Raw genomic sequence first — 23793 nt, 5'->3', positions numbered from 1 at the left:
CTAACAACTCCCCTAGCTTCCCCCTACTCTCCTTCAGCAGATGTTGGCTTCTATACTGACTTTTAGCTGGGGGGAGGCTTCTCTTTGGTGTGCACTAGCCTCACTTCACATTTGAGCACTAGCCTGCTAAACCCCCGGCTTGTGAGTTCAATGGGGTAGGCGCCTTTTAGGGAACTGGGGTAAAAATCTGTCTGGGGATTGGTCCTGCTTTGAGCAAGGGGTTAGACTAGATGACCTTAGGTCCCTGCTACTCTATGATTCTGCCTAACGTGCTAGGCCGCATAGCAGCCGCCTGCAGCCTCTGGTCACACTCTGCCCCGTGCCAGGGAGCGGGCAGCTCGCGGGAAGCTTGCAGCAGGTCCTGGGGGAAATGCTGGGCAGCCTTGACCAAGGCTCCTCGCAGCAGGCGGGTCATAGGCGTAGCACACAGCACCACCCACCGGAAGTACTTGGAGCGGAAATCTCACCCCCCCCCTCTAAGCGCCGGAAATCCACATGCCCCGGTTATGACGTCACCACAGAGCCGCCAGGCGCCCGTTGTCATGGTGATGGAATCAACCCGCGACGGCTGCGGGTGGGCGGCGACGCGCGCGTTGTGAAAAATGTTCTGTCGGCGACTCGCAGGGGGTGGAATGTGACCGTTGGTGGGGGACGGGACGGGACGGGACGGGACGCGGCGCCAACCGCCGTGAGGCCGGGCCGATGCCGGGCCGCAAATCCTCCAAGGAAAAGAAGCGGCGCCGCTCCCGTTCCAGCGGCCTAGACGGGGGCTCGGGCGCGGGGAGCACCGAGGGGAAGCGGCGAAGTACCGAGTCCAGTTACAGCCCCTTGGAGGTAACGTCCCGCAGCGTGGCCGGGGCCTGGGGCCTGGCCGGGCGAGCGGAAGCGGCGGTGCTCCCGAGGGGGGAGGCGGGGCCGGTGGTGCTGAGCCGGGGCCGGCTAGGCGGGTGCTCGGTCTGGTTCATGGAGCTGGAGGCCAGAAGGACCCGGTGGGATCGACTAGTCTGACCCCCTGCGTGACACGGGCGGCGGGGCTGCCCGCCTGACTCCTGCGTGGGCTAGAGCAGAGCGCCCACCCGACGGGACAGTGCCCAGGAAGCTCCCCCTGTTCTCCAGCCCAACCCACGCGGCATGAAAACGTCTCCCCGACGGGCCTCTGCTAAAGCCCGACCCACGGCAACAAGGGGGAAATGGCCCGTCTCAGGAAAGCAACTGAGCAAGAGCTGGGCTTGGATTTACCCCCCCCACCCTGCATGGATCTGCCCCCGCTTTCCTCTGCACTGCCCAGGTCAGCCCCATGGCCAGGGTAGCATGGCTCTCACTCCCTTTGGGGTGGCCCTACCTTGCCAGCTCCTCTTGGAGTGCTGGATCTGAGGCAGCTACATTAGTCCGTTCCCTTTAGTGCACCTGCAGACAGTTCCTTATTAAAGCCACTGTGAAGTGCTGGATTCAAAAAGAACATGACTGCTTCGAGTCAGGAAAAATAACTCCTGCCTCAAGCTCGGAAGCGTTTTACGCACAACACGAAAATAGAAGGGAACAGAGACAAATGTAGAATAGAGAAAAGGCAAACAGATAGAAACCTGCTGAAGGAATAAAGTGCAGAACCCGTGTGGTGCTAATCTGAGTATTGGTGAGCTGCATACCTTTTCCCATGAGAAATTAGTGGGGGACAAGTTTTAGAGGTGACCAAAATGTGTATATTACTATCTACAGATTTGCATTCTAGGAAAGCAGTTTCATGCTTACTAGCTAATTTTTAATGTTTGATGGTAAGGAGGGCTACATGAAAAGAAATTTCTGGGGGAATCTCTAAGCCTTTCCTGTACCCCATTCCCCTGGCCAATACATGTTCTTGTCATAACATTTACTCCATCCTTTCTTAAAAAAACAACAACTTGGCCCTCAAAATCCTATGCACAAGCTGTTGTGTTTCAGCAAGACATTTGTCATTAGCAGTAGTCTTACAAAGGCTAAGGCCTTGGCTACACTGGCGCTTTACAGCACTGCAACTTTCTCTTTCAGGGGTGTGAAAAAACACTTGTTACAAGTTACAGTGCTGTAAAGCGCCAGTGTAAACACTGCCCCAGCGCTGGGAATGTGGCTCCCAGCACTGTAAGCTAATCCCCACGGGGAGGTGGAGTACGTGCAGCGCTGGAACCACACTCGCACTTCAGAGTGCTCCCACGGCAGCGCTGTACGGCTGCAAGTGTAGCCGTACCCTAATTGTGATTAACTACATCAGATTTGTAGAAGCAGCAAAGACTCCAGACTAACACAGATCTAGACTAACACGGCTACCCCTCTGATACTTTACATCAGACTTGTTTTTTGTGCTGCCAGACATCTCTCCCTTTGTTTTCCATTAATTTGAGGGAATACAGCAGTCCAGTTATGGCCATGTGGGCAAAGTTTTATTGTTTTTTTTCCAAATATATTATTCAGATTATGTGGCAAAGTAGCTCTTTGCTTTATGGTCTTTCAGACTGCGAGGATGAGCCAAAATAACCATCTCTTTTAGAGGGATATTGATGTTTGGCCTACACATTTGAAGAGCATTCATGTAACTTTCACAGTCTTACGATGTAAAGCACTTAAAGGTTTGTAACATTCCAGAAATACAAGATGTTCATTTGTAGCATTCTTTTAAACATTTTATAGTAAGAACTGTATTATTGAGGCAGACACTGTTGTAAAATCTTTCCTCCTTTCTTGACTTATTAAAGAGACAATTTCCATTAATTTTATTTTTCCAAGCATTTTAATATCTTTTAATTTTAGGAAATAAAATGTACTGTGCCATCTGCAGAAAAAGAGGAGTTAGCTGAAGAGCACAGCGACATAGAAGAAGGTGGACTAGACCTCAGTGTGTCACTAAAACCAGTTAGTTTCTACATTGCAGACAAAAAAGAAATGCTTCATCAGTGCTTCTGTGTCATAGGGGAGACGAAACTGCAGAAAATGCTGCCTGATGTTTTGAAGGTATTGAAATATACTTAACTCTTCAGTACATGCAGGGCTGAACAGCTCTGTTTGCCTGAGGTCAGTCCAGTGGATTTCCAACATGTATATTACAGCAACCTACATACCTTTTGTGCAACAGTTATATGAAATTTTTAATTTAATAATTTCCCACTGGGATGCAGTTCTCTGTTTTTTATTTTTTTCACTCTTATGCAGAGTGTTCACAAAGTTTAGACATGAAACTTGTCATTTAAAGATCCTATGCAATATTTTTAAGAGGGATGGGCATGTTAACCCCAATAAATTAAATTAGTCAAATGCACTAATTTTATTCTGTTCCGCTAAATTCCTCCTAGAATTCCAATTTGATGTGGTATTCACTTCATGTCTTAAACTGTTGCATAGTATTTCTATGCATTGTTAAGACATTGCTGTACTTAAAATATTTGAAGTATTGATACTATGCTCATCACTGTGGTATATAGAAATGACAGCATTTCATAGTTGGATTGAAGAGCTGCTTTGTGTATAGACTTCTTAAAATTGAGCTGACTGATAATGAGACTTGATTTTTATATTTCTAAAACTATTTAAATGTTTTCCTCTTTCTCTGTAATATGATATTAAGCTCTTCTATGGTATGGAAAGAAAACAAACAGTAATAGAGCATAATTTTGTCATACCACAGCTGTTACAGTAAGACCTGACTCTTAATTTATTATTAGAACATTCTGTAAGAATGAATGCCTGGTTTATGTGATCTGCTTGAGCTCTAGTCCTCTAGGTCACAAGTGAAAATGAATTTGGAATGCTCATCCTGGAGGAATGTTATTCCTGTTTAAACTAAAGAAAATAAAAACATACAATTTGATGAGACTCGCAGCCTCTGCTGAAGAAAACCTTAGAATTGAAATGTCTGTTGTCCTGTAGGGTTAGATTAGTCAAGGGTTTGATAGTACGTTTCCTTTAAAAAACAATATTATTATTCTGGGAGTGTGCATCTTCCAATGTGACCTAAAAAGGTTAAAGGAACAGTTTTCCAGTCTGAAGTATTGAGCAAGATTAAGGTAATGAGTTTAAAACAAAAGGATAAGCAGACACAAAAACACATACCTCATGTCATCCTTGCAGGGCTGTTTGTTGCCACAGGGACTGAAGTACAGTAACAAAACTGTGTGTAAGCCTGTGCTGTGCCTGCAGTTCTAATAATCTGTGATTGAAAATAATAACGATTATTCTAAAGGGACTTTTATCCTTATCAGGAAATATGGAAGCTAGCATTCAGAAACACAAAAGAGCTAGAAATTCCATGCACTTCAGTAATATGGACTAAATGCTTCATTTAACTACCCATGAAGAGTGTTAAGTACATTTTACCTGTATCCTCTTCTTTTTAACTCACTTTTCAGATCCTTGTCATCCTATCTTGCTTACATAACTTGATGCCCCTGGGTCACTGGCAACAGGAATTGAACCCAGGACCTCTGAGCATAAGACTTTACTGCCTGAGCTAGAAGGTGGCACTAATTTATACTTCTTTGTGGTTCAGGTACTAGTTAGGGACAGAGCCTGTGGAGTAAGCATTGTTTATGCTCAAGGCTCATATTACCAGCTTCTCCTCCATAATGACTCATTAGCTTGCACTTTGTTCAGATGTCACAGCCACCATAGAATCTACAGGAGAATTAGGTAACAGACACTTAATATTGTGTAGTTTTTCAGAAATTGTATCTTTATAATTTGTCAGTTTTTATTTTTTTATTGTTGTTAAATACTTAAATTTGAACACACACACACACCCCAAGCTGTCATATTGCTCCTTTGTAGTTATCTGATGGCTGTGACATCTCAGAAAGGTGCATCACAGCAAAAAAGGAGCTGCTGTCTGAGCTGGATGTTGCATGAACTGTAGGAGAGGAACTGAAACTTTGAGTGATGTACATAATCCCTGCTAGTTTGGTTAATGAGAACATGCAGCAGGTAGAGCTGAAATGGCCGGAACATTCATGTTATATTTGCAGTTCATCTTCCAAAGGTGGTTGTCTGTATCAGAGAGGATAGAGAAGATCATCCGGTCTCAGCAAGAATTCAAAAGTCCTTTGAGGTGGGACAAAGAGAGAAAGTATTTTTCAGATTTGATTCATCTGCATCTCTCAATGATTTCAGATTCTTTCACTTTAAAGACAACAATTATTTAATTTTTGATAGGAGTGGAGGGTTGATTGTGGTTTGCATATATGCTTCTCAGATATGTGGATTACGAATGTGGATTTTTTTGTTTTAATTTATTGCCTCGGTCTTCTTAGAATTGTTCCATGGAGGAAATCAAAAGGCTTTGCCTGGATCAGTTAGAACTTCTATCTGAGAAAAAACTCCTGAAGATTCTTGAAGGTAAGAACTATTTTCTTGTATGGTAAATTCTACAGATTTTGATCTTTAATGGTACAACAGTGCCCAGTTAAAGGAATCTACCTTAAAGATAGGTCTTTTCTGTATATCAAACCACTGCATCCTCAGAAATTTCTTAAAATAAATAACTTGAAAGAAATAAACTTCTGGTACTTTAAAAAATTAAAATTATCTGGCTAAATATATTTTTCTACATACTTAAACCAAAATATATGTAATAAGACAATAGCTCTTAAGTTAATACCTGGTGATAGAAAAATGTGGTTATCCAATGTCATCTGTTGTGATATATCTAGGGTTGCTCAAAAACTTTGTTTAAACAATTTTTTGATGGAAAATAGGGTTTTTGACAAAAAAAACTTTTTTCATGCAAAGTGTCTTTCTGTGAAAAACTGCTTTTTGTTTAAAAAAAAAAAATCCCAAAAGTATAATGTTTTGACACTTTCAGATTAACGTGTTTTTCTTTTGTATTAATTTGACATTAAAGTGCCACCTCCTGAGCCCCTGCAATTTTCCTGCATGGGCATAGTTTAAAATGGAACTGATCCAACACAAAATATTTAATTCTGATTTTTCTCAATAGAAATTTTTCACCCTAAAGTTTTCAGTTATTAGACTTTCAAAAAAAGTATAATTTTTCCATGGAAATTTTTTAAAGAAAAATGGATTTTTTTTTATTTTAATCTAAATTTTCTGCAGGAAAACATCCCTTTTTTTGGCCAGCTCTGGAGTGTTGTTCTACTAAAGCAAAATTCATGGTTGTTGTATAAAGTCATAGGGTTAGAATGAGAACCTTCTCTCAGCCCATAGCAAAGGGCAGTATGTTGCTGTCCCAGGAACAGACTAGGAAGGGAATTGACTATTAATAGCCACACTTCTTTCCTTAAAAGCAGCAAAGAATCCTGTGGCATCTTATAGACTAACAGACGTTTTGGAGCCTGAGCTTTAGTGGGTGAATACAAGTGGGTATTCACCCACGAAAGCTCATGCTCCAAAACGTCTGTTAGTCTATAAGGTGCCACAGGATTCTTTGTTGCTTTTACAGATCCAGACTAACACGGCTACCCCTCTGATACTTGACTTCTTTCCTTGCTACAGAGGGAAATAATTTGCTATTGTCATGTATGAGTAGCAGATTACATATGCTGTTGTACCAGCTCAGCTGTGCTGACTGATGCATTGGGATAGAGTCATAGTTCTACCTAATCCCCCACCCAATGCATGAAGGTATATAGCAGTCCCATGTATGCTATTCTGTCCTCTGCTGTGACACTCGTATGTAGCCTGGGCTGGGAAGTAATGTGGTGTCATATTTTCTTGTACAAGCACTTGATGCAAGCCACAGTTTAGTGTGTTGTAATTGAGTTTCATATGGGTATGCTGCATGGCAGGCCCCAGGGTTGATGTGTAGCTGCTCTGTGGCTGCATTCAAACCCATGCGCTGAAATAGTGTCTGCAGCCTCTTTTGCACTCCCTACTAGTGGACTCTCAGCTACTAGATCCATGTATTCACAGATAATACTTACCTCGACCCAGCGGTACCTTCTCTGGTCTGTCTGCCAAATTCCCTTCAATATTGGCTTGTTTATTGCTAACTTTTCTGTGCCAGTGTTGAATTCCCCTTTGATTGCAGGAGATGCAGAGGTCCTCTGAGTGGATGTTCTACCTGTAACCCCTCTTGTGTAGCTCACTGTGGGGCTTATGTGATGCAGAGAATCTTGAATTGATTCTCTGCCTTTCATTGCCCTTTAGATTTAGTACAGTAACAAAGCTGGATTTTCCTATACGTTCATGGATAATCAAAAGATAGTTCAAACTAGTCTCAGCCTATCGGCAGCAGCAGTTTCAGAAATTGCTTTTTCTTTTGGGTAAATGTAATTTTAGAACACCTTCAACTGGAAAAACGACACTGTTGACTTTGGGTAAAATTAAGTTTTGCAGATAACACCAAGCAGGTAGGAAGCAACATTTGGCTGTAATCTCATATGCTGAAATTTTATACCTCAAGGTGAGACTGGTGCTGACTCTGATACTGATGAAGATGCAGACCGTGGTGGAAATAAGAGCGGAGTTGAATCAATCAGTCAGTGAGTAAAAAACAAACAAACAAAAAAACCTTGAAAGAGGTTTTGCTTTCCTCTGACTTGGTTCACAGTAGCACCAAAGGCCGCAATACCCTCTCAGGCCCTTACTCAAATGGCTAATCCAGTTGAAGCCAATATGAGTGATATTGTTAGGGTCCAACTCTGCAAACCCATACTAACACTTTATCTGCACTGAAAACAAAGTTGTATCGTAAATCCTTTGACAGATCCTCGCAATTGTTAGCCCCTCACTTTCCATTAAATAATTTCCTTTCCATAAATTAGTCCTACCAAAACCAAACCATTGCTTTGTTCATTTAATACAAAGAAAATTTAGCCTTAGTGTGACACTAAAACAGTATATATCTTACTGAATGATGATCATGGTGTGCAAAAATTCTACCAATTAGCTAAGAAATTAACTACAGAGATCTTGCAGGGGAGTTGCATGAGCACTTAGGCCCTGATTTTGCAATCTTATTCACACAGATGGACCCTTGAACCCATGCACAGCCTTACTGTGGCACTGTCCAGTCATCAAAGTCCACCTGCACTGGTCTAATTGTGGAATCGGGGCTAAAGAGAATAGATTAGAATAGAAATACGTTTCATCCTTTTTACAGAAGTTGTATGAGACTCCTTATCAGACTACTACTTAGTGTTTGTTGTAAGAGCTTAGTGGGTTTTTTTGTATGCTTTGTGCTGCTTTGTATACTTAAGATGCCATTATAAAGAATTCTGATTTAGGGGAATATTTTCATCTATGCATGTGTTGCAGTTAACACTAATACCCATTAATACTTATGTGTGCAAAAGTAAAACCAGGAAAATATCACTTTCATCCTATATGAATCTTGAAGCCCTTTACAAACTGTGAGCCTGATCCTGAGGTGCTGGTCACCCTTTGTGATGTGCTGAGTGCCTCCTACTTGTATGGGAGTCAGTGAACTAAGCACTTTTGTAGCATGTCAAGCTGTCTTTGTCCCTTCATCCATCATTGGAAATCTAGCTAACAGCCAGTGAAATGTTCATTAGGGTGAAGAGGGAATCCTGTTGGCCAAGGAAACTGAGGGATTGTCTTATGCTTATGAAAAGTGCTATAAGATTTTAATGGCTGCGTGGAGATGTGATGGGACCCCTGTTTTTAAGATTTGAGCTAATAGACTGAGTTCTGTATACCTCACTATCTCAGAAAGATAAGGGCTGAATCAGTTCTGTCAAGATTCAGGATTGTAGTTCTATAGCTTAAAGGTGTTTCAAAACTAGTGTTCGAAGCAGGTAGTCATGACTTCCAGCCAAAATAAATTGAATAAAAATTGTATTTATATGCAAATAAAATAATGACTTGAGAGGAAAAAAACTAAGAGGAAAATTGTCATCACTTAGTGAATAAAACAGTAAAAATAAAAATATGAAGGGGAAAAAAGTTTTTTTAATCATTTTTAGCTAGTGTATGTCTGAAGGGATTGCAAAATCAATTTGCTCGTAGAGCATAGGAAGCTTTCTCAGGGAAATACCACTGCTAACCTCTGCAGAATCTAAACTTCAAATTTAAAAGAGAGAGATTCTTCAGCCCTTATGGTTGTGAAGATAACCTTCCATACTTGAGCCAAATATAAATCAGATCACCATAGTGCAGTCTTCTGAAGGCTGAAGACACTGGCCAGTTTTTATTATGCAGTAGTTTGACAAAACGATGAGAGAGAACGCAAGAATATTCTTGCGGAGTCTTGTCAGTTTTCACTGTGGGGACACAGAACCCTGTGGGGAGCAGTGAAACTGACAAGAATCTTGCTAGTTTCAACTCTGCTCTGACAGACAAAGCTATGAGTAGCAGCAGCAACACTGTAATAAGTTCCTGAGGAAGAGGGTCAAAAACAGAAGCTGGGTATGCAGTGTCGAGTAGCAGATACCTCTGGCTTCTAGGGATGTAAATACAATTTAAAATGTTTAAACGGTTAACTGATTAAACTGCGATGGCCTATCCCGCTGGTCAGTGAGGCCCAGGGCTGGGCGGTGGGGCCTGCTGCGGTGGGGCATCTGGGCTGGCAGGGGTTAATGATCTGTTCCATAGCTTCAGAGCTGTGTGCAGTGTCTTAATATGCAAATATCAGATCTTTAATGTACTATTTACAACACTGTTTGCTTCTTTGCTGCTATTCTACAATACAACACCATTAAGCCAAAGGATTTGGGACATTCCAAGGTTTTTGCTAAATTAGGTACAGTTAATTGAGGGAGCCAGTCAACTAGTATTTGTCTATAAAGCTGGCTAGCTGTTTCTTCCTTGTACTGAGGTTGAGAAGTGAGTTCTTCAGCTGCTTGTCAGTCCCCTACTTTGCTTTCCTATTTTCCTTCAGCAGGTACTGATTCCCCAGTTTAGTCCTGTAATAGGTTCTGGGGAATTGTAAGAATACTTTTTTCCTGGACATCTGGAGGCTGCAGAGGACCCAGGTGGTGTTCTCACAACATCTTGTAGAAGCCCGGAGGCCTTCCACACAATGTTCTTCCTGAATTGCCTTCTCTGAGTGTGCCCAGAGTAGGTGTCTCAGGCTATTCCTTGAAGTATCACTATGTGTTGATAGATGAAGGGGCGCAATATAGTGGATACCACTAACTAATAATCATATATATTCTATATGTGTAATGCAGTCAAGTTATCTTTGCTGTGAAAACTGTAATTGTGTGGGTTTTTTCATTGCTATGTGGAAATATTCAGAGTAACATGTTTGCTTTTAATCAGTAACTGCTTATAGGCTTTTGGTCACTTTACTCTCATGGATGCAGTTTTCCTTTGGTTTTGTTTTGGAAGCTTAACAGTTTGAAGATTTATTTTTGTTTTAACATATTTTGCTTCCAGATACAGGACTGCACCCAGACACATTATCCTCAGCTGGTCTTTATCCCCCTAGAACAGGATGCTGAGCTATACCATTTGGGACATAAGTACTGCTAGTCACATCAGATATGAGCAGTACTATTAGCACCTGTTCTCTGTTCACTGGTATTCTATTCAGGTTCTTATACTGCACCCATCATCATGGCATCAGAGCTCCTTCCTGTAGTGCTGTCATAACTATAAAGGGAAGGGAACAGCCCTCCTGTGTACAATACTGTAAAATCCCTCATGGCTAGAGACACCTAAATCCTTTTACCTGTAAAAGGTTAAGAAGCTCAGGAAACCTGGCTGACACCTGACCTAAAGGACCAATAAGGGGACAAGATACTCTCAAATCTTGGTGGGGGGAAGGCTTTTGTTTGTGCTCTTTGTTTTGGGGGTTGTTCGCTCTTGGGACTAAGAGGGACCAGACATCAATCCAGGCTCTCCAAAGCTTTCTGAACCAGTCTCTCATATTTCAAACGTGTAAGTAACAACCAGGCAAGGTGTGTTAGTTTTATTTTTGTTTTCTCAACTTGTCAAGGTTCCCTCCTCACTCTGAACTTTAGAGTACAGATGTGGGGACCTGCATGAACACCTCTAAGCTTAACTACCAGCACAGGCAGGACTAACTGCTAAGGCTAAAAAGTGTCAAATAGGCCAGAACAGAGTGACTTATCATGGACACCAGGTGAGTCAAGGAACTATCAACTCCATACAGGCCAAAGTGGATGCTATCCAAAAGTGGCCTATCCCAAAGTCAAAGACACAGATCCAATCGTTCCTAGGCTTGGCCGTATATTACAGGTGATTTGTACCACACTACAGATAAATCGCTTCCCCACTGACAGACCTGACCAGAAAGACACAGCCAAATGCAGTTCAGTGGACTGATGAGTGTCAAAAGGCCTTTTATCAGTTTAAGGCAACACTCATGTCTGACCCTGTGCTAAGGGCCCCAGACTTTGACAAACCGTTCCTTGTAACCACAGATGCGTCCGAGCGTGGTGTGGGAGCAGTTTTAATACAGAAAGAATCGGATGAAGAATTCCATCCTGTTGGGTTTCTCAACAGGAAACTATCTGAGAGGGAAAGCCACTGGTCAATCAGTGGAAAGGAATGCTACGTCATTGTGTACGCTCTGGAAAAGCTACGCCCATATGTTTGGAGACGGCATTTCCAACTACAAACCGACCATGCTGCGCTAAAGTGGCTTCATATTGCCAACGGAAATAACAAAAAACTGCTTTGGTGGAGTTTAGCTCTCCAGGATTTTGATTTTGAAATACAACACATTTCAGGAGCTTCTAACAAAGTGACTGATGCCCTCTCCCATGAAAGTTTCCCAGAATCAACTGGTTAAAAATTGTTCTTGGAATGTGGGACCTGTTGTTAATTTTTATATTATCAGTAGTATGTCTAAAGGTGTATGTGTTAACTGTTTTCTCCTAGAGCTCCAGGAAGAAATCACAGCCAGTGTGGAACCGGCTGTCCAACACTATCTGTGATTTGGGGAGCATGTCATAACTATAAAGGGAAGGGAACAGCCCTCCTGTGTATAATACTGTAAAATCCCTCATGGCCAGAGACACCTAAATCCTTTTACCTGTAAAGGGTTAAGAAGCTCAGGAAACCTGGCTGACACCTGACCCAGAGGACCAATAAGGGGACAAGATACTTTAAAATCTTGGTGGGGGGAAGGCTTTTGTTTGTACTCTTTGTTTTGAAGGTTGTTCGCTCTTGGGACTAAGAGGGACCAGACATCAATCCAGGCTCTCCAAATCTTTCTGAACCAGTCTCTCATATTTCAAACTTGTAAGTAACAGCCAGGCAAGGTGTGTTAGTTTTATCTTTGTTTTCTCAACTTGTAAATGTTCCTTTTTGCTGCAAGGATTTTACCTCTGTTTGCTGTAACTTTGAACCTAAGGCTAGAGGGGGTTTCTCTGGGCTCTATGAATCTGATTACCCTGTAAAGTTATTTTCCATCCGGATTTTAGAGATGATTTTTGCCTTTCTTTCTTTAATTAAAAGCCGTCTTTTTAAGAACCTGATTGATTTTTCCTTGTTTTAAGATCCAAGGGGATTGAATCTGAACTCACCAGGAATTGGTGGGGGAAATGAGGGGGGATGGTTAAATTCTCCTTGTTTTAAGATCCAAGGGATTTGGATCAGTGTTCACCAGGGACTTGGTGGAGGAGTCTCTCAAGGCTACCCAGGGAGGGGAAGGTTTTGGGGGGAAAGAGAGTTTTCCAGGTAACTCAGAAATCTGGATGGTGGCAGCGAGACCAGATATAAGCTGGTAGTTAAGTTTAGAGGTGTTCATGCAGGTCCCCACATCTGTACCCTAAAGTTCAGAGTGGGGAAGGAACCTTGACAAATGCGTTAAACATCGTGTCTAAGATTTGTCACGTGGTTCTTCCTTTCATGTGGATTTATATTTCTTTTGGATTTTTATCTTTTTTTTTTTTTTTCTTTTCTAATGGATGTGCTGCCTTATGTTGATGTTTTAGAGATCACCCAGACCAGTAAGAGGTTGTCATCTGCTCTGTAATCTTCAGGTGCCATAACACTGTACTGCTGTGGCTCAGATCTCTTACACGAGGTGCCTACCCACGAGCACAAGGTCTCAACTTCCCCTAGCCTACTTACTCCTTGCAGGGTGACATCAACAGACCTTCCTGTCCTGAGTCTCCCCAAATCCATCCTCCCTGAGTTCTTAACTAACGGACACTTGGACTGTTCCCCCTGGTTTCTCACCCCCAAAGGTGTGAAACCAGCCCCCAGATACCAACTTACTTTGGCTCTCCACACTGGTTGCACAACAGAGACTGACTTGGAGTAAAAATAAACAAAAGGTTTATTTAATAGAAAAAACACAGATTCAAAGATGAAATAGAAAAAGAAAGCAAACATGTACAAGTTATACAAAAAACAACCACAGGCTCAACCTCAGTCTTTACATTTCTGTATTAGATAAAATCCCTTTTCTGATACAAGTTACTTATTGCCTTTTGAACAGCTTCCTAGCATACCTCGTAACTGTAGGGGGGAATCCAGCATTTCATAGACAGCTTCCCACTTAATATTCCCCCCTACCTCCTGCCAATGAGGTGCACTGCTACATTTTGTACAAGTTGGAGTTTCCCATAAACTGATTGCTTCGTCCTTGTCCGGGTAGATTCCATTGCTGTAGGCCAGTGGGCAGGTCAGTGAAGTCAGGTGATAGTCTGTCAGAATGAGATTTAGTTTTCTGACCAGCCTTCAGTGTTAGAATATGTTTTTTGCAGATGTTGGAGTGTGACAGCATAGAGTTGCAGAGAAGTCCATGAACATTTGTAAACTCAGGACTTACTTGACCAATTATGAGTATGTGTCTTCAACCAGAGGAGACTGTACTGTGACATAATCTTGAATTGTTTTCTTCTGTCAGTCAGCATAACCTCCCTCTTGCTTTGGTTTAGGTTCAACCAGCTGTTCATCCTTGAGCTGATCTCCGCCAATACTGACCTAACTTGATAGCAATGGTGGTGATATGTTGCTAAATTGTATAGTTAGATGACTGCCTACACTTTGGTTCCTTATGAAATTTATTCAAGAGGCCAAATAACCAATATCAGTCTGGTTTATTGCTGTAAGCCAATAATATAGTACAGGAAAAGAGTTCTATACGATACCAGTGTCTGGGAAGCTGTCTTATGCAGTAATGTTACATTTGTATTACGAGAAGATGTGATCCCAAACTTACACCTTTATTTACATGTCACTAAAATCCAATCCATTACTTTGTGCCAGTTCCTTAACTTGTTCTGTTTTTCCTTATGTTGGTTTTGGATACTAGCATTCCACGTCCTGGTCTGTGAAGTTACCTCTCTGGTTTGTATTAAGATATAGAGTGAATGTATCTTGATTTCGATAAGTTTCCTATCTGCTTATGTCAAATGCTCACCTCAGCAAATGCAAGGAGTTTTGGGAACTTAGAATATTGAACAGAGTTATGGTATCGGTCAGTTTAGGCTATATCATTGTTACAGTATTTCTGTTTAACGTTATTGGTGCTTAATGCATACTTATCTGTATGTGTATGATACGGATAATACATACATTGATATGCTGGCTAGCCTGCAAAAGTATATATGTTAGTCAACCATTTTCCTATATTGTGAAGGATGGATAGAGCTGTGTGTCATCTGCATGTTGTTGGCATTTGAGCCCATGATGTCTTGCCAGCAGAGTCGATTTGATTTAAATCATGATTTAAATCACTAGTCAGGAAGACTCGATTTAATCATGGATTTCTACATAAAAGTGCATTCTTGTTGTGTGTTATAACCTTAATACATATTCTTCACAACTCAGAGATAGATGTAGGTTTCATTTTTATAAGGTACACACTATACATTTTTAAAATGATTTATTTTGAAAACTTTTCAGATTAGTTTTACAGCTGTATCAGAAAATGATTGATTGTTTGGTTATTTCATTTACCAAAGTAATTGAAGCAGATAGTTTACCTCCCAATGACTTAATAAATATCTCCAATTCAACAGGTTAATCATTAATATTTGGAGGGTTTTTTTGCCATGCTGTATTAGGAGAGCATCACGAGACCAACATATAAATTGTTTTATTTAACTAAAACAACGTTATGTATTCTGGAATTTTTTCTTCAACAGCAGACATATAATATAATATTTTAACAAAACAAGCATATGAATTTTTTAATTTAGTTAAACATTCAAGTTTTTTAAAATCAGGTTTGTTTTTGTTAACATTGTTTTTAACTAAAATAGTTGAATGAAATATTTAAAAAACAAAAAATAAATAGACTGTCAGCCAGGTCAACATGAGAAACTTAAAATATTGGCTTCTGCAGGTAACTCAGTCATCTTCACCTTCATTCTCCTGTTTATTCATAATCTGGAACAGAAAAACAAGCTTTTCTGCTTTTTCAGGTCCGAAACAATTTCTGAATTTGGAATGAATTAGTCCAAAGGAAGAAAATATTCTTTCTACACCGGCAGAAGAAGCTACTGCTGTTAAAAGTGAGATTATCACTTCAACAGTCTCTGAATCCAGGTGCTTAAGTGACTTCCACCAGTTCACTGGTGTGACTTTCTTTAAAACATCACCAGCAAACATATATTTCTTGAACAGTTCACCCTTAGCTCTGAAGTTTCTTACAGTTGGCATTATGGAGGGATGATTGCTGGATGTCCATGTCATAGCCAACTCCTCTTTTTCAGCAGTTACAGTTTGACCCTGGTACTGAGTATTGAGAATATTTGTAAGAAAATGAGCTGGGGATAGTACTTGTCCCATTCGTTTTTTTAATGCTTGTAATTTAACTCTGTTATTGCATATTTCTCTTTTTAAGATCTCACTCAGTTCCTTCCAAATTTCAACAGCATAACCAATAAAACAGCTATTTCCCTGCATTTTGTTCAAGGCTACAGAAATAGGCTTCAGGATACTCAGCATGTGTTCAACATTTCTCCTAAGTCCAATGTTGAGAACTTTGGCAGTGACAGTACCATCTATTTTTTCATGATTTTGTTCACAAACTGTCATCAAATTAGGCCTGTTCTGCATATAGTGCTCAAAACAGTCCACTACTGAGTTCCATCGCACGTCTTGTCTTCCTCCCACTTTTTTCAGAGCAGCTACTGCAAAGTGGTTACAGAAGTATTTTGCAATTTCAACAACATTAGCCTTTATTTCTGGAACACTGAAGTCTTTAGTGAGGAAGTGCATCAAATGAGCTCTGCAATCATATGTTATTAGCTTGGGACTCTCTTCACTCTCTTCTAAATTTCGTCTCATCTTGGATACATTTGCAGCATTGTCTGTGACCAAGCTGCGTACTATATGTTTGAATTTTTTTTCACAGTTTGTTATAGCCTTTACTACTGCTGCTTGTAAGTACTGTGCTGCGTGCGCATTTCCTGATGTATCAGTTGTTTCTGTAAGGAAAATATTCCCTTCTTCTGTTGTCACACAGGATCATTGTGGATATTGCTCCACCCATCAACATGCAGGTTAACAATTTCACCTTCTAGACCTTTTGCACACTACTCAATTTCTCTTTCATACACTTTATGCAGCAATTTGCCTGCGACATCTGTTCTGCTGGGTGGACTGTCTCGTGGTCTTAATGACTGAACCATGTTAATGAAGTGTGGGTTCTCAATCCTACAGAAAGGAGAGTTTGTTGCATAAACAAACCGGGAAATTTTTCATCAATTACCTGTTTTTGTAATCTGCTGGTTCTTATCACAAATGTATCTTTTTTTTTTTCTGGATTATGGAATTTTTTTTCCTTTTTGCTACAGGTGATATACTATGGCTATGTGACATACATGATGTGACTGAAACCCTATCATTGGCAGATAACTCTGAAACTATAGAAAATCATGGTGATCTTGAGGTGGATAGTCTTCAGAATCCTATATGTTGAGAGTGGATTCGCCTAAACAAAATAAGTCAATGCAGTTATTTAATTATTATTACCATACTGCTCATTTAGTATTACTCATTGCATTCACTGACAGTACTACTTTAAAGGTGAAATTGTAAAAGGAAGATCTGCCTATTTCAGCTATTTATTTTTTATCACAACTGCATCTAAATGATAGTACCATAGAGTAACTACCATATTTTTTGCTCAAACATGAGAGTTCAATAATAGTCCAGAAGGAAGACAGTAAGTCCTTAAGAAGTATGAAATAAAAAAGTTTACCCACCTGAAGATCCTGCGTGTTCAGACATGTTTCTTTCATCATCTTCAGTGCAGCTTCCTCCTGAGAAGGAACACGTCTCATGATGTTGTTTCATTTGGGCAACCAGGCCTGGCATTTTTTTGTTGCACTGTTTGCATTTTGCTTGCATGCCTGTCTTAACCACAGGTAGAGGAACTTAATTAAAATATTGCCCAACTGGGTCTCTCTTACGGCCTGCTGCCATTATAAGTTTTCCCTTCCAGTGAGAGAATAGTATGGTAGATCTCAAATCAATGAAGTTCTACGCTCAAATCTCAAGAGTTTTGGAATATGCTGCTCAAACAGTTTCACTTTTGTTTCTACTGCCTGTCCCTCCCTTCTCACATTTATCTTCAGACTTCTTCTCCTTGTCCAGATCTATTCTGCCCCCAACAATTTTCTATTCAATGAACTCCTTGAAACTTTTCACTTTTAGAGAGAGGTAAGGGATTGACTCTGTGTTCACAAATTTGCAGAAAGACAATAGGGTTGAGGTCTGTTATTTCTCACCTCTATCTATCTATTTATTTATTTAAAAACATTTTTTTGCTGTTAACAAGCATATTATCTCTGAAGACACAAATGCAGAGTTTGAGAACTGCAAAACTAAGCATCTCTGATGGTATCTTCTAAGCTGAGCACTGAGTCCCATTGGATAGATGGAAAGATTAACCTAAATAATCTGTACAGAAGGCCCTGGGACTCCATAAGGTTGGGTCCCTAATCCATGAACTATTGGAACTCATATACAAAACTTTTCTTAAACATTACATGAATATATTGTCTCATACTATAGAATTAGAATTTATAATTCTTATTCCATGATGAGATATCTTTGAGCTATAATGTATCTTAATTAAAACTATCTTCAGATAGGGTATTTTCCCCTCAAAAAGCATTTTATCAAAAAAATTAAATTTAAATAAAAAAATTCAATTTTTGATTATATAAAATCAATTTAATGTTTTTGATTTTTTGATAAAATGCTTTTTGAGGGAAAAAAACATAAATCATTGATTTTTATCCACCCTGCTTGCCCGTGCTTCTAGTGGTTATATGTAAATATTGACTAAAACAGGAGAAAAAAAAGATCCTTGTGAGACTTGGCAAGTGAGGGTGTCTGGTGGTACAGGTGCAGTTTTCCATCACTATCCTTTGGGTATGTCCTTAAAGGAAGGACTCAAACTATTTTAGTACATTTCTTCAGGATTTCTGCCACCTCTGTCATGTGTGACAACTACATTTCATGATCAGCTGTGTCAAATGCTACCCCAAAGCTCCAGAAGAAAGGATGCATGTCTGCCCTCCATCAATTGACGGGAGGATATCTACCATCTGCATCACTAATGCCATTCCTGTTCTCTGTCTCGGTCTGAGTCCAGTTGTATGTAGTCTAGTGTATTGGCTTCACATCTGTATCATGCCTGGCTTTAGATGCTAGAAACAATTATTGTACTGGACACAAATCATTACTTACATCTAATTTTTGAAGTGATTGGGGAAGAGGGAGAAGCATAGGCAGGTGGCAAGAGGACAAATAAGAGTGGGGAAGAATGTGCAGGTAAGGAGGAAGTTGTATATGACAGAGGAAGGGAAAAGGAGATACAAAATAAAAGGATTTAGACCAAGAAAATACTCACCAGATACAGTAGCTCTTGTCAATCAGATAAATACTACCTCCAGATAAAAACCATATCAGATGTTGAGGAGGCTTGAGCTTCTGATCTAAGGAAGGAAGGGAAAACTGGGGAATAATCCTTTTGGTTTGGTTTGGTTTGTTTTTTTGTTTAAATGGACTCCTATTTCTAGTTACTGGTAGGACATTGTGTGAAGTTTTCATTAGGAAGTTAACAGCAATCTCCGATCTTTAGATGGACGCTTTTATTAATTCATTTCCTTTCTGTTCTCCCAGCATGGGTGGTGAAAGTGCCTTCTCTGGTTGTCCAGTACAATTCTTTAGTGAATTGTGGATAGTAGGCACTATCTCTGATATGCTATACTTTTATAATTTTCTTTGAGACTCAGTACATTGGTGTCAGACACCCATCCCTGGTCCTATGTAGGATATTTAACCAGCTTTCATGCCAATCAGATTCTGTAGAATCTAAAGTGGTCACTTAAAAAAAATTATAGTACTTACGGTTGCAAAGAAAGAAAACTTGCCAAATGGAAATCAAGTGTAACTGATACAGTGTTGTCTTCCACAGTTCAGAGACTTTCTGAAATAACATGGGTTGTTGAGTTTAATGATGGCATTTTAGAGCCAATTATTCAAATAAGGTTGTTGTGCAATTGTTCACCTAGCTTGCATAGTTTCTACATTTCTGTGCACAAATCAGGGAGAGTATAGTGCTTACTTCCCCCCACTGTGATGCAGCGTACAACAGTAACTTTACTAACTAAAAATTTGGTTGCTACCTAAGGGGCTTGTTCAACCCTGGAAGTTGATATAAATCTCCCATTGTTATTTGAGGAGGATCTATTGTAGTCTAGTATAGGACCCCCTATCTTTGTGATCATACTAAGAAAAAAATTGTTCCTCTTCACAGAATTTGACCCCTCAAACTTTATGAAATAGATTATTTTTAAAAAGTTTCTCTAGTATAGTCTATTAAATTAACTTATAATTCCAAGACAAGTTGTAAACTAGAAAGCATTGTAATTTGTTAAGCAATTCAAGAATTTTCAGAAACACAGGACTTGAAGCAGATTTGTTTGTGAGCACAGGTAACATATAAAAGCTGTAAGCAGTTTAATATCCTTTGTTTCTTTTTACTTTGTAGTATATAGAACACAAGAAAACAAGGCTTTTGATATGTTAGTCTGACACTTGTAGCTTGTTTTGCATTTGTCCAAATTTACTGAGGCACATCTTGTCATTCTGTTTCATGTTATGCCCTTTCTAATGTAAAATGTAAAAAAACGTATCTTGGACTTTCCGTTAAAAGAAAATGTCAACCACAGGGATTTTGGTAAATTTATAAAAATTTGCTCCTTAATCAGAAACAATTGTATGTTGCTATTTTTAAAAATGAGCGTTGCCTCTTTTATACAAGAAGCTCTCTTGCTTAAACAAATTTGTAAATTTCAGTTGCAGTGTTTAATACTGTAATATAATTTTTGAAACCTAAAGAACTATCGGTTTTGGTTACAACTTTGTAATACTAGTTGGCCCCCATGAATTTTTGTATTAACTGAATATAGGACAGGATCGTGCAAGTAATCCTGAGCATAGTGCATAATGCTGGTAGGGACTAAACCTAGTATTTCCAGCACTGATGTTTAATATGTTGATTTTTATTAGTAATTCACAGACCACTGTGATAATACAGAAGACTTGTTCGCTGCAATTAAGTTTTCCATGCAAGAAAATACAGTTCCTCAAAACTTAGACCCTGCTTTTTTTTTTAAGGGCATCACCCTGTCCTTTAATTTTATATTCACAAACCACGTGCACAACTGCACCAAAAATCCATAGATGTCTAATAGCCTGTTTCCATTTGTTAATCACAGAGACTAGTGATTGAAGGGCATTGAATTACAGGCACAGTTAATTGCAAGTACAAAATCATGCCTGCAAAATGAGTCTGCCTCTCAAAATCAGGCTCTGACTTTTCTCAGTATGTACCAAGGAGACTCTATCGCAGTGGTTCTCATTCTTTTTGGGCACTGAGAGCCCATGAATCAGGTTGCAGTGCACGCAACTGAGCCCAGCAAGAGCTGCCGGAGCTCTAAGGGGGTGAGTGCAGGGTAATCTCTGCGCACGTGCACACAGTCACACACACCCTGGGCTTCCTGAACCCTTCCCCTGTTTCACACACCTTGAACCTCCCATGTGACCCTTTGACATATTTTGTAGGCTGAATTTTGGGTCTTGAAACCTTGGCCTAGTAAGTCAGATCAGTCTGGAGTCCAATTCTGTAACATAACTAGTGCTTATTATTTATTTCATCTGTCATCGTCCTCTTGCAGGGGGGAACCACGTTCTCTGATTCTTCTTCCAAGAGGAATATCTAGATGATGTGTATGTATTAATTTTTGTTCTGTAAAGCTTGATTCTCTTATGTGAAACAGAGAAGAAAATCTGAAATACCTGTTCAAGCCTTGCCAAGGAAACATGGGCGTGGGAAGCCCTTTACTACCTTAGAAGGAAGCCTGTAAACTGTACCCTGGCAATTTATAGTGTTGTAACTTTCTGACTCAGGGATGTGAAAAAACAGCCTCTGAGCGCAGCAAGATTCAGCACTATGTAGACAGTGCGCCAGCACTGGGAGCCACGCCCCTCATGGAGGTGGATTTTTTATTTTAAGAGCGCTGGGAGAGCTCTCCCCCCAGTGCTCTGCTGTGACCATACAAGCCACGCTAAAGCGCTGCTGTGGCAGCACTTTAGTGTTGCCAGTGTAGACTAGCCCTAATTTTTGTAAATTTACCTTCCTTATCATTGCAGAGGAAGGAGATGAGCAGTCTAAAAGAATTAGGCCAGGGTTTTCAACCTCTTTTCATTGCAGACCCCTAAAAAAATTCAAATAAAGGTGTGGACCAATTTGGAAATTTTAGACAGTCTGCAGACCCTCAGGGATCCATGGATCACAAGATGAAAACCATTGAATTAGGTAAGCTTCACTTTGCAGCTGCTGTCAACAGCAAGCAGCAAAAGAGAGAAGGTGTTATTGTGGTGGTAGAGGGTCCTGGAATAGAACACCATCAAAAGAAGGGAATGGCAAGGAGACCCAAGGGAAAAATGGAAGTAGAGGAGCTAATGTACCCAAATTGGAAGGGTGAGGAAGGAATCAGCTGAAAAAGGAGGGCAGGAGAGCTCTGTGGCTGACTTTGAAGATTAGCACTGACTCTGACTCCCTGATTCTGACTGTTCTCTTTCCTAACAGCCAAGAGGCACAGGGAACTGCAGACTTTAGCAGCCACCTGTTAGCCAAGGTTGATATGGAAAATGAGGTTATGAGGCCTTCAGCCTCCAAGGCATTGCCTTAGTGTTAAATCCAGCACATCTCCTGTTCCCCACACCTGGGGGATATACTGAGGTTCACCCCACTTTTGTATCTGCTTTTGGCTGCTGGGTGTCTGCTGTTTTGCACTGGTGTACAGGAGCGGCACCAGGGTTTTTGGCGCCCTAGGTGGGGGTCTTTCCGCGCTCCTGATCGTTGGTGGCAGTTCTCGGGGGGGGGGGTGAAGCGGGGGAGGGTCCTTCCACGGCTCCGGGTCCTCGGGGCACTTTGGCAGTGGGTCCCGGAGCAAGTGAAGGACCCGCTGCAGAATTGCCGCCGAAGACCCGGAGCGTGGAAGGACCCTCCGCCACCGAATTGCCGCTGAGGGTGGCAAAATGCTGCCCCCCCAAATCCTTGTACCCTAGGCAACCGCCTAGGTTGCCTAAATGGAAGCGCCGGCCCTGCCAGTGTAAATTAAGAGTGACTGAATTTGGCCCACAGTCCTTATGTATTTGAATTCTTTTTATTAATATTAAGAAAATAAACCAAATATAGACTGCTCTGCCACTGCGTGGCCACAAGATGGTGCATAACACCTACTTATTAAAATGCAGCCAGTGAAGTTTCATCAGCAATCCAGTCAAACCCCACATATTATGATAATATAAAATGTGGTGTAAAAGATTGCCTTTGGGGACACCTCTCCCCCCCCCCCTTTTTTTTTGTTTGACAGCAGGTGGTCTTTACAGCAGGAATGCTTTCTTTCCTTCTTTCCTAAAACAGTTGATATTGTCTAAATATCAGGGACACATTCTGCAGCAGGTTTTGCTACATAATTTCCAATTGACAGAAAAGTCTTTATTTTTGGTTAGGTAAAAAGAAATGTAGCTATTTCTACTATTTATACTTAAAGCAAATAAAGGGTTGCTGTGAGGTTGCTGCCAAAGGGGTGATTCTGATTCTTGAATGATATTTTGGCTTTAAGACTCAGGGCAGTTGAAGCTTTTACTGCAGAGGTGACACTGCTTGGCATCTTTCCCCCTGAAAACTATTTGATTGTGTCAGAGCTGATCCTGCTGCTTGCCAAGGAGCAACATTGCCATCAGCAATGGAAACAGCCAGTCACTCCCTCTCCTTGGTAGTAGGGAAGAGGGCAAGTTTTTGGGTTGTGTTTAACCCTCACCCTCCTCACCGCCAGAGGCTGGGGCAGGAAGAAAGGAAAGTCTGAGAACCTGCTTCACATGTTTAAAAGATCACATTAAAAGCAAAATAATTTTCTCTTAGAATTTCTGGTTTTGGAGATAGCATCTAAGAGCTAATACAGCCTGAAATGTCTGACCTTCCAGAGACAAGCAAAAGTCATTCTGTGGGGAAACATTTGGATGGTTCCTAGGACGAGGGAAGCTCACATAAACAGGCTCCCTGTTCAGCATATCTCTTTCCCCACTTGGGCTCTTTTCTTTCTTATCTCTACCCGCTCTGCCATCCTTCTGCTGGAAAAGGAGAGCCCAACAGAATTGAAACCTTGCTATTTGGAATAACATCTCATCCAGCTTCAGCAAGTTGGAGAGAAAGGAAGGAAATGCATGATCCTCACCCAGTCTCTTGCAAAAGATACAGGTTAAATCAAAGTGGGTGTGTGTGCTATCAAGCCAAACATTCAGTTTTTTGAGTAACTATTGCCTCTGTGTGTGCAAATGCCCAGTCATCTTCCTAAGCATTTGTTTGCATGGTTGTGATAACTATATGCATGCTTTTGT

The 23793-nt window shown here is 40.7% G+C and overlaps 1 protein-coding gene across 1 annotated transcript in view; it reads left to right on the top strand.

Annotated features, from left to right (window-relative positions):
- The first annotated feature begins 525 nt into the window (after window positions 1–525).
- The window catches only part of CAAP1 (caspase activity and apoptosis inhibitor 1), a 35197-nt gene continuing 11929 nt past the window's right edge, over window positions 526–23793 (top strand). Inside the window, exons 1-4 of the mRNA XM_050943202.1 lie at window positions 526–834; window positions 2782–2982; window positions 5271–5355; window positions 7382–7460. Of these exons, the coding sequence (XP_050799159.1) occupies window positions 703–834; window positions 2782–2982; window positions 5271–5355; window positions 7382–7460 (497 nt within the window). The 5' untranslated portion in view covers window positions 526–702. The remainder of the gene's footprint in view (window positions 835–2781; window positions 2983–5270; window positions 5356–7381; window positions 7461–23793) is intronic.

Source organism: Gopherus flavomarginatus, chromosome 3 (genome assembly GCF_025201925.1).
Source record: "Gopherus flavomarginatus isolate rGopFla2 chromosome 3, rGopFla2.mat.asm, whole genome shotgun sequence".
Classification (NCBI taxonomy): Eukaryota; Metazoa; Chordata; order Testudines; family Testudinidae; genus Gopherus; species Gopherus flavomarginatus.
Note: the sequence above shows the minus strand (reverse complement) of the source record. Positions and strands in the feature narration are given on the sequence as shown.